General features: G+C 48.5%; 1 protein-coding gene across 3 annotated transcripts in view; it reads left to right on the top strand.

Moving 5' to 3' along the window:
• LOC120936012 (L-threonine 3-dehydrogenase, mitochondrial-like) overlaps positions 1–12606 on the top strand; it is a 57271-nt gene that overhangs the window by 10712 nt on the left and 33953 nt on the right. Inside the window, exon 1 of one of the 3 annotated variants that reach the window (XM_040348087.1) lies at positions 4649–4751. The exons of 1 other annotated variant lie outside the window; for it this stretch is intronic. In XM_040348087.1, the coding sequence (XP_040204021.1) occupies positions 4686–4751 (66 nt within the window). In that variant the 5' untranslated portion in view covers positions 4649–4685. Of the gene's footprint in view, positions 1–4648; positions 4752–6914; positions 7027–12606 lie in introns of those variants that run through there. One more of the 3 variants, XM_040348088.1, reaches the window with a different exon arrangement.

Raw genomic sequence — 12606 nt, forward strand, 5'->3', positions numbered from 1 at the left:
AATGTTGCACCGAGTAAATTAATACCCAACATGTCGCACTTCAAAATTGCGCCCGCTCGTGGAATGGCGACAAACTTTTACTCTTAAATCTCCATAGGCGACAGTTAAAAAATTCTACAGGTTGCATAAGAGCTATGGACGTAAGTGACGTTTTGACGTCACTTCTGCTCTGCAATGGCGTGGAATTTGTTCAGTAAAGGCTTCTTTCTGGCAACTTGACCTTGCAGCTTTTTTTTTTATTTATTTATTTCTTTTTTGTTCAAGTATCATCGTATTGTGCTCCTTTAAAATCAACCACACCGTCTTTTTCCAGAGCAGTCTGTACTTCTCCCGAGGTCACCTGTGGGGTTTTCTTTGTATCCCGAACAATTCCTATGGCAGTTGTGGCTGCAATCTTTCTTGATCTACCTTGGCTTGGTATCAAGAGCCCCCGAATTTTGCACTTCTTAAGAGATTAAACCGTACTCAAGGCTTTGGGTATCTTTTTTTTTTTTTTTTTTTTATAGCCTTTTCTATCTTTATAAAGTTCCCTTGCCTTGTTACGCAGGTCTTTTGACTGTTCTTTTCTACCTCCTCATGGCTCAGTGTCTAGCCTGCTTGGTGCATCCATGTGAGAGCTAACAAACTCATTGATTATTTTTACACAGACACCAATTGTGTTTTTAAAAAGCCACAAATGTGGGAAATTAACCTTTTAATTGCCACTTTAAACCTGTGTCTGTACCAAGGTCAAACATTCCAGGGTATGTAAACTTTTTATCAGGGCCGTTTGGGTGATTTCTGTTATTGTGACTTAAAAAGGATCCAAAAAAACTATATGATAATAAATGGCTTCATGTGATCAGTATCCTTAAAGCGGAGGTTCACACAAAAAGTGAACCTCCGCTTTTTGGATCACTCACCCCCTCCGATGTCACATTTGGCATCTTTCAGGGGGTACAGTATTTGCACCACTTCCGGGTTGTGACTCCCGCGGGGAATCCAGCCTTGCACGTTACACCCTCCCCCCCCCCCCCCCCCCCGCTGTCTTCTGGGAGACCAGTGACTGCGCGCCGCGGTCCTCGCGCATGCGCAGTAGGGAATTGCAGTAGGGAAGCCGCAAGGCTTCACTTTCTGATTCCCTCACCAAGGATGGCGGCGGAAGCAGCTGAGGACCGAGCGATTGCTCAGCCTCGGCTGCTGACATCGCGGGCGCGCTGGACAGGTAAAGTGTCCCCCATTTTTATATATATATATTTTTTTTTAATTGGCGGAACCTCCGCTTTTAACCACTTCCCGACCGCCTTACGACTATATACTTGCTGCCACAACCGAGATATCCATCTTTAGTGTGAGCGGTCCTGTAAAAGATAACGGTGGTCTCCGCGGCGGATTCGCCGCAAGATCATCGTTGTCGGCGGCGGGAGGGGGGCCACCGTTCTACCTGAGGCGATCGGGTGCTTCAGCCTGCTCTGTGGTGATACGAGTGAGGGCAAGATGGCCCCCACCCGTCCCCATAGCATTGCCGGGCGGAAGTGACATCAAAACGTCAGTCCCGCCCAGCGTCTTAAAGACTTTTTTTTTTTTTTGTCATTTTTTTAAATGACAACATTTACATTTTTTTTTTTTTTTTTTTTTTTTGCATTCAAGTGTAAATATGAGATCTGAGGTCTTTTTGACCCCAGATCTCATATTTAAGAGGACCTGTCATGCTTTTTTCTATTACAAGGGATATTTACATTCCTTGTAATAGAAATAAAAGTGATCAATTTTTTTTTATTCCAGTGTAAAAAAATAAATAAAATAAAGACGCGAACGCATACGTGAGTAGCGCCCGCATATGAAAACGGTGTTCAAACGACACAAGTGAGGTATCGCCGCGATCGTTAGAGCGAGAGCAATAATTCTAGCCCTAGACCTCCTCTGTAGCTCAAAAAATGCAATCTATAGAATTTTTTTAAACGTCGCCTATCGAGATTTTTAAGGGTAAAAGTTTGACGCCATGCCACGAGCGGGCGCAATTTTTAAGCGTGACATGTTGGGTATCATTTTACTCGGCGCAACATCATCTTTCACAATATATAAAATAATTGGGCCAAATTTATTGCGGTCTTATATTTTTTTTTAATTCAAAAAAGTGATTTTTTTCCAAAAAAAGTGCGCTTGTAAGACCGCTGCGCAAATATGGTGTGACAAAAAGTATTGCAATGATCGCCATTTTATTCTCTAGGGTGTTAGAAAAAAATATATATAATGTTTGGGGGTTTTAAGTAATTTTCTAGCAAAAAAAACTGTTTTAGTCTTGTAAACACCGAATCTGAAAAACACCCAAAGTAGAGAAGTGGTTAAATTTTTTTTTGGGCACGATCAGTCATATTTTCAATAGTAATGCCAAAATGTTCACAATTTCTGCCAGGGTATGCAAACTTGTGAGCTCAACTGTATTAATATACAGGATTAGCTCTGTTCCCCTATATGTTATGATGCAGGATTAGCTCTGCTTATTATTATTATTATTGTTGTTGTTGTTATTATTATCAGCTCTGCTCCCCTGTATGTTTGTTATTGCACAGGATTATCTCTGCTCCCCTGCATGTTATTGCACAGGATTATCTCTGCTCCCCTGCATGTTATTGCACAGGATTAGCTCTGCTCCCCTGTATGTTATTGCACAGGATTAGCTCTGCTCCCCTGCATGTTATTGCACAGGATTAGCTCTGCTCCCCTGTATGTTATTGCACAGGATTAGCTCTGCTCCCCTGTATGTTATTGCACAGGATTAGCTCTGCCCCCCTGTATGTTATTGCACAGGATTAGCTCTGCTCCCCTGTATGTTATTGCACAGGATTAGCTCTGCTCCCCTGTATGTTATTGCACAGGATTATCTCTGCCCCCCTGTATGTTATTGCACAGGATTAGCTCTGCTCCCCTGTATGTTATTGCACAGGATTAGCTCTGCCCCCCTGTATGTTATTGCACAGGATTATCTCTGCTCCCCTGTATGTTATTGCACAGGATTAGCTCTGCTCCCCTGTATGTTATTGCACAGGATTAGCTCTGCTCCCCTGTATGTTATTGCACAGGATTAGCTCTGCCCCCCTGTATGTTATTGCACAGGATTATCTCTGCCCCCCTGTATGTTATTGCACAGGATTAGCTCTGCTCCCCTGTATGTTATTGCACAGGATTATCTCTGCCCCCCTGTGTGTTATTGCACAGGATTAGCTCTGCTCCCCTGTATGTTATTGCACAGGATTAGCTCTGCCCCCCTGTATGTTATTGCACAGGATTAGCTCTGCCCCCATGTATGTTATTGCACAGGATTAGCTCTGCTCCCCTGTATGTTCTTGAACAGGATTATCTCTGCCCCCCTGTATGTTCTTGCACAGGATTATCTCTGCCCCCCTGTATGTTCTTGCACAGGATTAGCTCTGCCCCCCTGTATGTTATTGCACAGGATTAGCTCTGCTCCCCTGTATGTTATTGCACAAGATTAGCTCTGCTCCCCTGTATGTTATTGCACAGGATTAGCTCTGCTCCCCTGTATGTTATTGCACAGGATTAGCTCTGCCCCCCTGTATGTTATTGCACAGGATTAGCTCTGCTCCCCTGTATGTTCTTGCACAGGATTATCTCTGCCCCCCTGTATGTTCTTGCACAGGATTATCTCTGCTCCCCTGTATGTTATTGCACAGGATTAGCTCTGCCCCCCTGTATGTTATTGCACAGGATTAGCTCTGCTCCCCTGTATGTTATTGCACAGGATTAGCTCTGCCCCCCTGTATGTTATTGCACAGGATTATCTCTGCCCCCCTGTATGTTATTGCACAGGATTATCTCTGCCCCCCTGTATGTTATTGCACAGGATTATCTCTGCTCCCCTGTATGTTATTGCACAGGATTAGCTCTGCTCCCCTGTATGTTATTGCACAGGATTAGCTCTGCTCCCCTGTATGTTCTTGCACAGGATTATCTCTGCCCCCCTGTATGTTCTTGCACAGGATTATCTCTGCCCCCCTGTATGTTCTTGCACAGGATTATCTCTGCCCCCCTGTATGTTATTGCACAGGATTAGCTCTGCCCCCCTGTATGTTATTGCACAGGATTAGCTCTGCTCCCCTGTATGTTATTGCACAGGATTATCTCTGCTCCCCTGTATGTTATTGCACAGGATTAGCTCTGCTCCCCTGTATGTTATTGCACAAGATTAGCTCTGCTCCCCTGTATGTTATTGCACAGGATTAGCTCTGCCCCCCTGTATGTTATTGCACAGGATTAGCTCTGCTCCCCTGTATGTTATTGCACAAGATTAGCTCTGCTCCCCTGTATGTTATTGCACAGGATTATCTCTGCTCCCCATATATATACATATACCAGGAATAAGACCAGATACTGAGATTCATTGATAGAAGTACACATTGCACAATGACGATGTCAGTTCAGATAGGGATAGGATTTGGCAATCTGTGGCTAGCTTCAGGCTCTGACGGCTCGGTTCCCATGTGGCCAGCATCCAGTTGCCTGCTGCTCCCATGTATCTGTTATTCCGGGTAAATCACACACGGCATGTCCCAACCCATACGTCATGACCAGATGGAGTCACGCTGCAGAGCAGTGTTGATTTCAGCCCTCGTCCCCTCCCCTGGGCTGTGACACATGGGACAACTCCTACCCCATTACCCTCTTCCATTGGCTGCCTCTGGAGGATGTGTCCTATAAAAGGGGCAGAGAACACGCTGGATCATGTACAGGAGCTACACAGAGCAAGTAAGGTAAGAGGAGACACTGGAGGAGAGGGGGAGACACTGGATGAGAGGGGTAGCCGGGGAGACACTGGAGGAGGGTGAGGAGAGGGGGGGACATTGGAGGAGGGTGAGGAGAGGGGAGCCACTGGAGGAGAGGGGGAGACCCTGGAGGAGGGAGAGGAGAGGGGGAGACCCTGGAGGAGGGAGAGGAGAGGGGGAGACACTGGAGGGAGAGGAGAGGGGGAGACACTGGAGGGAGAGGAGAGGGGGAGACACTGGAGGAGGGGGAGACACTGGGGGAGACACTGGAGGAGGGAGAGGAGAGGGGGAGACACTGGATGAGAGGGGGAGACACTGGAGGAGGGTGAGGCGAGGGGGAGACACTGGAGGAGAGGGGGGAGACACTGGAGGAGGGTAAGGAGAGGGGGAGACACTGGAGGAGAGGGGGGAGACACTGGAGGAAGGTGAGGAGAGGGGGAGACACTGGAGGAGAGGGGGAGACACTGGAGGAGGGTGAGGAGAGGGGGAGACACTGGAGGAGGGTGAGGAGAGGGGGAGACACTGGAGGAGGGTGAGGAGAGGGGGAGACACTGGAGGAGGGTGAGGAGAGGGGGAGACACTGGAGGAGGGTGAGGAGAGGGGGAGACACTGGAGTAGAGGGGGAGACACTGGAGGAGGGTGAGGCGAGGGGGAGACACTAGGGGGGAGACACTGGAGGAGGGTGAGGAGAGGGGGAGACACTGGAGGAGAGGGGGGAGACACTGGAGGAGGGTGAGGAGAGGGGGAGACATTGGAGGAGGGTGAGGAGAGGGGGAGACACTGGAGGAGGATAAGGATAGGGGGAGACACTGTAAGAGAGGGGAGACACTGGAGGAGGGTAAGGTGAGGGGGAGACACTGGAGGGGGGGGAGAGGGTGAGGAGAGGGAGAGACACTGGAGGGGGGGTGAGGAGAGGGAGAGACACTGGAGGGGGGTGAGGAGAGGGAGAGACACTGGAGGGGGGGTGAGGAGAGGGGAGACACTGGAGGAGAGGGAGAGACACTGGAGGAGAGGGGGAGACACTGGAGGAGGGAGAGGGGGAGACACCGGAGGAGAGGGGGAGACACTGGAGGAGGGTGAGGCGAGGGGGAGACACTGGAGGAGAGGGGGGAGACACTGGAGGAGGGTGAGGAGAGGGGGAGACACTGGAGGAGAGGGGGAGACACTGGAGGAGGGAGAGGAGAGGGGGAGACACTGGAGGAGGGTGAGGAGAGGGGGAGACACTGGAGGAGAGGGGAGACACTGGAGGAGGGTGAGGAGAGGGGGAGACACTGGAGGAGGATGAGGCGAGGGGGAGACACTGGAGGAGAGGGGGGAGACACTGGAGGAGGGTGAGGAGAGGGGGAGACACTGGAGGAGAGGGGGGAGACACTGGAGGAAGGTGAGGAGAGGGGGAGACACTGGAGGAGAGGGGGAGACACTGGAGGAGGGTGAGGAGAGGGGGAGACACTGGAGGAGGGTGAGGAGAGGGGGAGACACTGGAGGAGGGTGAGTAGAGGGGGAGACACTGGAGGAGGGTGAGGAGAGGGGGAGACACTAGGGGGGAGACACTGGAGGAGGGTGAGGAGAGGGGGAGACATTGGAGGAGGGTGAGGAGAGGGGGAGACACTGGAGGAGGATAAGGATAGGGGGAGACACTGGAGGAGAGGGGGAGACACTGTAAGAGAGGGAGAGACACTGGAGGAGGATAAGGATAGGGGGAGACACTGGAGGAGAGGGGGAGACACTGTAAGAGAGGGGAGACACTGGAGGAGGGTAAGGTGAGGGGGAGACACTGGAGGGGGGGGTGAGGAGAGGGAGAGACACTGGAGGGGGGGTGAGGAGAGGGAGAGACACTGGAGGGGGGGTGAGGAGAGGGGAGACACTGGAGGAGAGGGAGAGACACTGGAGGAGAGGGGGAGACACTGGAGGAGAAGGGGAGACACTGGAGGAGAGGGTGAGGAGAGGGGGAGACACTGGAGGAGAAGGAGAGACACTGGAGGAGGGGGGGTGAGGAGAGGAGAGACACACTGGAGGAACACAGAGTGAGGGGAGAGGATGCTCGGGACACTCATACAGTGTAGACAAGGAGAGGACATATCCTTTAAAATCCTAAGACATCAGCTGAAACTCAGATGTTTACAATCCTTTACATATAATTCAGGGTGCATACTCCTCTATGGTCTGATGCTGAACTCCTGATTGGTTGATGGCTGCTGATGGTAACAAAGTTGATTCTACAAGTAATGCATTGTAGCCGTGTTGGAGGACTTGCAACATTACAGTTGAGTTCTGCTGCTACTTTTTTTTTTTTTTTTTTGCAATAAAGCGAATCTAGAGTCCACAATACTTGCCGGCACCAGCATCTTCTGCCCAGCATCTTCTGGGCGCTGGGCTGCCGCCGTTCTCATTCAATCATCCCGGCACACAGGATTTGCCAAAAATAAAATGTGATATTCTGCCTCCTCACTGCCTGTAAAATGCTCTCGGAAGAGCTCTCCAATTGCGGATTTCTTTTCAGACATGAAAGTGATTCCCCCCCCCCCCCCCCCATAGTGTCAATCAAAAAAAGTACCAGTGACCGAACTCCGCACTTAATGTATCCAGTAGCGTTGCCTAAATGTAACTTCCAAAGCTCTTAAGATGACCATGCAATGCTCTAAATGGAATGTTTCGGTGTGCCCAGAGGCGTTCCTAGGGGGGTGTGGTCCGCCCCGGGTGACACCCGCTAGAGGGGTGACACCATCCCGATTTAAAAAAAAAATAAATAAAATGTTTATTTTTTAAGCTGACATGTGGGGGGGGGGGGCAGAGGTGCAGGTGGCTGTGTAATGTAAAAGGGGTGCAGTGATGCAGGGTGTAATGTAAAGGGGTGCAGAGGGCTGTGTAGTGTAAAAGGGTCCAGAGGTGCAGGGGGCTATGTGATGTAAAGGGGTGCAGGCGGCTGTGTAATGTAAAAGGGGTGCAGTGATGCAGGGTGCTGTGCAATGTAAAAGGGTCCAGAGATGCAGGGTGCTATGAGATGTAAAGGGGTCCAGTGATGCAGGGTGCTGTGTAATGTAAAGGGGTAAGCTATGAATAAGCACTGAGATACAGTGCGAAACGCGTCAGCTTTTTTGTTCTGATTTTGGCCGTGGCATGTAATTTGGTGACCCATTTTTATTAAAGGAAATTTTTTTTGGAGTGCGGCTGTCCCAGCCCTTTCTTTTATTAAAATTTGCGTCCAGTGATGCAGGGTGCTGTGTAATGTAAAGGGGTCCAGTGATGCAGGGTGCTGTGTAATGTAAAGGGGTCCAGAGGTGCGGTGCCGTGTAATGTAAAGGGGTCCAGAGGTGCAGGGTGCCGTGTAATGTAAAGGGGTCCAGAGGTGCCGTGTAATGTAAAGGGGTCCAGAGGTGCAGGGTGCTGTGTAATGTAAAGGGGACCAGAGGTGCAGGGTGCTGTGTGATGTAAATTGGTCCAGAGGTGCAGGGTGCCGTGTAATGTAAAGGGGTCCAGAGGTGCAGGGTGCTGTGTAATGTAAAGGGGACCAGAGGTGCAGGGTGCTGTGTAATGTAAAGGGGTCCAGAGGTGCAGGGTGCCGTGTAATGTAAAGGGGTCCAGAGGTGCAGGGTGCTGTGTAATGTAAATGGGTCCAGAGGTGCAGGGTGCTGTGTAATGTAAAGGGGACCAGAGGTGCAGGGTGCTGTGTAATGTAAAGGGGACCAGAGGTGCAGGGTGCTGTGTGATGTAAAGGGGTGCAGTGATGCAGGGTGCTGTGCAATGTAAAGTGGTCCAGAGGTGCAGGGTGCCGTGTGATGTAAAGGGGTGCAGTGATGCAGGGTGCTGTGCAATGTAAAGGGGCCCAGAGGTGCGGGGTCCTGTGCAATGTAAAGTGGTCCAGAGGTGCAGTTGTGGAGAGAGGTACACAGTAGTAACAAAGAGATATTGAAGGATGCAGAGGTATGCAGGGGGCACAGTGGGGTGTTTTACATTTTAACGTGGGGGGGGTGCCAGATATTGGATCTGCCCCGGGTGCCAAATTCCCTGGGTGTGCCGTCCTATTCCGTATAAGGGAGATTCTACAGAGATTGTACAATCAGATTGTACAGTGTATGGTTAGTTTTTGTCAGATTTCTCCTTGGTTGTATGGTGACATTCATATTTGGGTTTGATTTTTCCTCTTCTTTTTTTTTTTTTTTTTTGTTTTGTTTTTTTAGCCTTAGCGATATTGGATCAGAAACCATTTTAAATGCAAAATGCTTTGTGTTAGAAAGTAATGGGTTGTAGGAGGTATAGTATACGGTGATCTCATAGGAAGATTATTGTGTGAGAGCAGGCTTGGATGTAGCAGCAGGAAAATGGTATTGGAGGTGTAATATATGATGGGTGTCACCCAAAAACCCTCATTGTCATATATGATCTGTGACACCCAAAAGGCTTCCTTGTCATGTATGTAGGGTGACACCGAGAAGGCTTCCTTGTCATATATGTAGGGTGACGCCAGGAAGGCTTCCTTGTCATATATGTAGGGTGACGCCAGGAAGGCTTCCTTGTCATGTATGTAGGGTGACGCCAGGAAGGCTTCCTTGTCATGTATGTAGGGTGACGCCAGGAAGGCTTCTTTGTCATATATGAAGGGCGACGCCAGGCAGGCTTCCTTGTCATATATATGTAGGGTGACACCGAGAAGGCTTCCTTGTCATATATGAAGGGCAACGCCAGGCAGGCTTCCTTGTCATATATATGTAGGGTGACGCCAGGAAGGCTTTCTTGTCATGTATGTAGGGTGACGCCAGGAAGGCTTCCTTGTCATGTATGTAGGGTGACGCCAGGAAGGCTTCCTTGTCATGTATGAAGGGTGATGCCAGGCAGGCTTCCTTGTCATGTATGAAGGGTGACGCCAGCAGGGCTGTGGAGTCGGAGTCGGGGGAAATTTTGGGTACCTGGAGTCGGCAAACAATGCACCGACTCCGACTCCTACTAAATTTAGATTGGAATTAAAAAAAAATTCCAACAGGAGTTTTATAAAGCACTAAAAGAAGTTGAAAAGTATGATCGCTCATCAAAACTTACTGTTGAAGAAGCCATCCTTGTTTATCCAGAGATCGTTAGTGATGTGGCCAGAATAGTTACTGCAATGCCACCCACCCAAGTCCGTGTCGCAAGATTATTTTCAGCCCTAAAAATAATAAAGTCTGACTTAAGAGCCTCTATGAAAGAGGATCTGGCAGAGGCAATTCTCTTCCTTAGAACTCTACATTGAATTGATTTGCATTTGCTAAGCCTAGAACTACATTTCAAGATTAAAGCGGGGGTTCACCCATTTGTAAAAAAAAAATGTTTTCTCCCCTTAGATTCCTGCTCGTTTTGTCTAGGGGAATCGGCTATTTATTTTAAAATATGAGCAGTACTTACCCGTTTTCGAGCTGCATCTTCTTCCGTCGCTTCCGGTATGGGTCTTCGGGAGCGGGCGTTCCTTCTTGATTGACAGCCTTCCGAGAGGCTTCCGACGGTCGCATCCATCGCGTCACTCGTAGCCGAAAGAAGCCGAACGTCGGTGCGGCTCTATACTGCGCCTGCGCACCGACGTTCGGCTTCTTTCGGAAAATCGTGACGCGATGGATGCGACCGTCGGAAGCCTCTCGGAAGCCTGTCAGACAAGAAGGAACGCCCATTCCCGAAGCCCATACCCGGAAGCGACGGAGAGGATGCGTCTCGTAAACGGGTAAGTACTGCACATATTTTAAAATAAATAGCCGATTCCCCTAGTAATAACGAGCAGGAATCTAAGGGGGAAAAGTGCCCTCTAAGGGTGAACCCCCGCTTTAATATAAACCATTTCTAGGTTTTACAGATTTTGTTTTTGGTTCATTATAGATAAGCTTTGTTTTTGTTCTAAAACAACCAAATAATGTGGTTTGTATTTTTGAACTGGTAAAGATCCTGTTTCTGATGTTTATGCCTGCTGCTACTATCCAGCCACTTGATTGATTAATACATTTTTTTTTTTATAAAACGTTGTTTTCATTGTGTTTGTCTTTTGCTTAAAGTGTGCAATACAGTAGACTGTTGGCTTCCCAGCCAGTAGTCCTGTGGTAGGCAGAGCCATCTTTTCCATTGGGCACGCTGGGCAGTTGCCCGGGGGCCCCGCTTGCCTGGGGGGCCCCACCGGCTGCCCAGCAACCCCAGTAAAAAATTATGGAGAGTGACGGGTTAGAACTGCCCATGCCCAGTTCGCGGAAATCACAGAGAAGATCCGGTCCTCCACGAGTGTGGGGGGTTGCTGATGTAAGGGGGGAGTGAATGCAAAAATGTAAGGGGGCACTGATATAAAGGTTCCCCCTCCTATATTAGTGACCCCCCCTTACCTTAGTTTATTTAATCTAAGGAAGGTGGTCTCTGGTCACCAGAGTACCCCCCACATCAGAGTCTGCAGGATTCCCCCTTACAATGCAAGGGGGAACTCAGTCTGCGGACCCTGATGTAAGTGGGAAAGAGAAAGCAGTGGACTCTGATATAAGGTTGTATCTGGTCACCATAGCCCCCCTCCACATCAGAGTTCCCCCCTTAGATCATAATCTGCAGCGTTCCCCTTTACATAAGAGTTCCCTTTCACTGTAAGGGGGAATCCTGCAGACTCTGATGTAAGAGGAAACTCTGTGCTGGCTGGGTTATAGAAACCTGACCTTCATGTCAATGAAGACATTTTTTTTTTTTTTAACTTAAACACATTTCTAATAGCACTAGCTATATGTTTATAGTTTAAATACTGACATTTGCATTGTTGGGCACTGAAAACTGTAATTTTAGGTACTTTTTTGCAGTGCCAGTACATTTTATGATTTTTGTCAGTAATTCTCGTGCGTGATTGTGTAGACAGGGCCCCAGTGCACTGTATTGCCCGGGGGCCTATAATGCTCTTAAGATGACACTGGTGGTAGGTTGCGTTTCTTTCCCTCAAGGAATGTATAAAATACATTCGCATATTAATACAGAGGAGTCGGAGTCGGGGAGTCGGAAGTACATAAAACTGAGGAGTCGGAACATTTATCTACCGACTCCACAGCCCTGGACGCCAGGCAGGCTTCCTTGTCATATATGAAGGGTGATATATAAAAATTCTCTTTTATTTTTTTATCTTAAATTTTATATTTATGTAAAAATGTACTATTAAAAAAATATTCCTTTTTTCCTACATGCATGCTTTACCCTACTGCTTTAGTGTGTGTGTGTGTGTGTGTGTGTGTGTGTGTGATCATTTTGTCAGATGTCACTATGGTATAATTTAAAAGCATTTCAGAAATGTCAAAGTTTTTTTTTTAAAAACTTGGAAAGAAGATATGGACAGCCGCACACCAAAAAACCTTAAAAAGGTAGCCTTTTAATGGTAAAGGAAAGAAGGCACTACAAAAAACAGCAAGCAGTGGGCGCTATATAACTGACGCGTTTCGCACTGGGGTTCAGTGCTTAGTCAAAGGGGGCCAGATCCAGAGAGAATTACATCCGCGCAGCGTATCAGAGATACGCTACGCCGCCGTACCTTACCTGGCGGAATTTCGAATCCTCAACGATTTTGCGCCGTAAGTTACGGCGGCGTAGTGTATTTCTGGCGGCGGAATTCAAATCGGCGATTAGGGGGCGTGATTCATTTAAATGAAGCGCGTCCCCGCGCTGAATGAACTGTGCATGCGTCGTCCTGAAAATTTCCCGCCGTGCATTGCGCTAAATGACGTCGCTAGGACCTAATTTTTTTTTTAACTTTAGACGTGACTTACGTCCATCCCTATTCAGACGACTTGCGCAAAAAAAATAAAAACTTCAAATTTCGACGCGGGGACGACGGCCATACTTAACATGGCAAGTCTATCTATACGCCGCAAAA

The sequence above is a fragment of the Rana temporaria genome, chromosome 4 (genome assembly GCF_905171775.1).
Source record: "Rana temporaria chromosome 4, aRanTem1.1, whole genome shotgun sequence".
Lineage (NCBI taxonomy): Eukaryota > Metazoa > Chordata > Amphibia > Anura > Ranidae > Rana > Rana temporaria.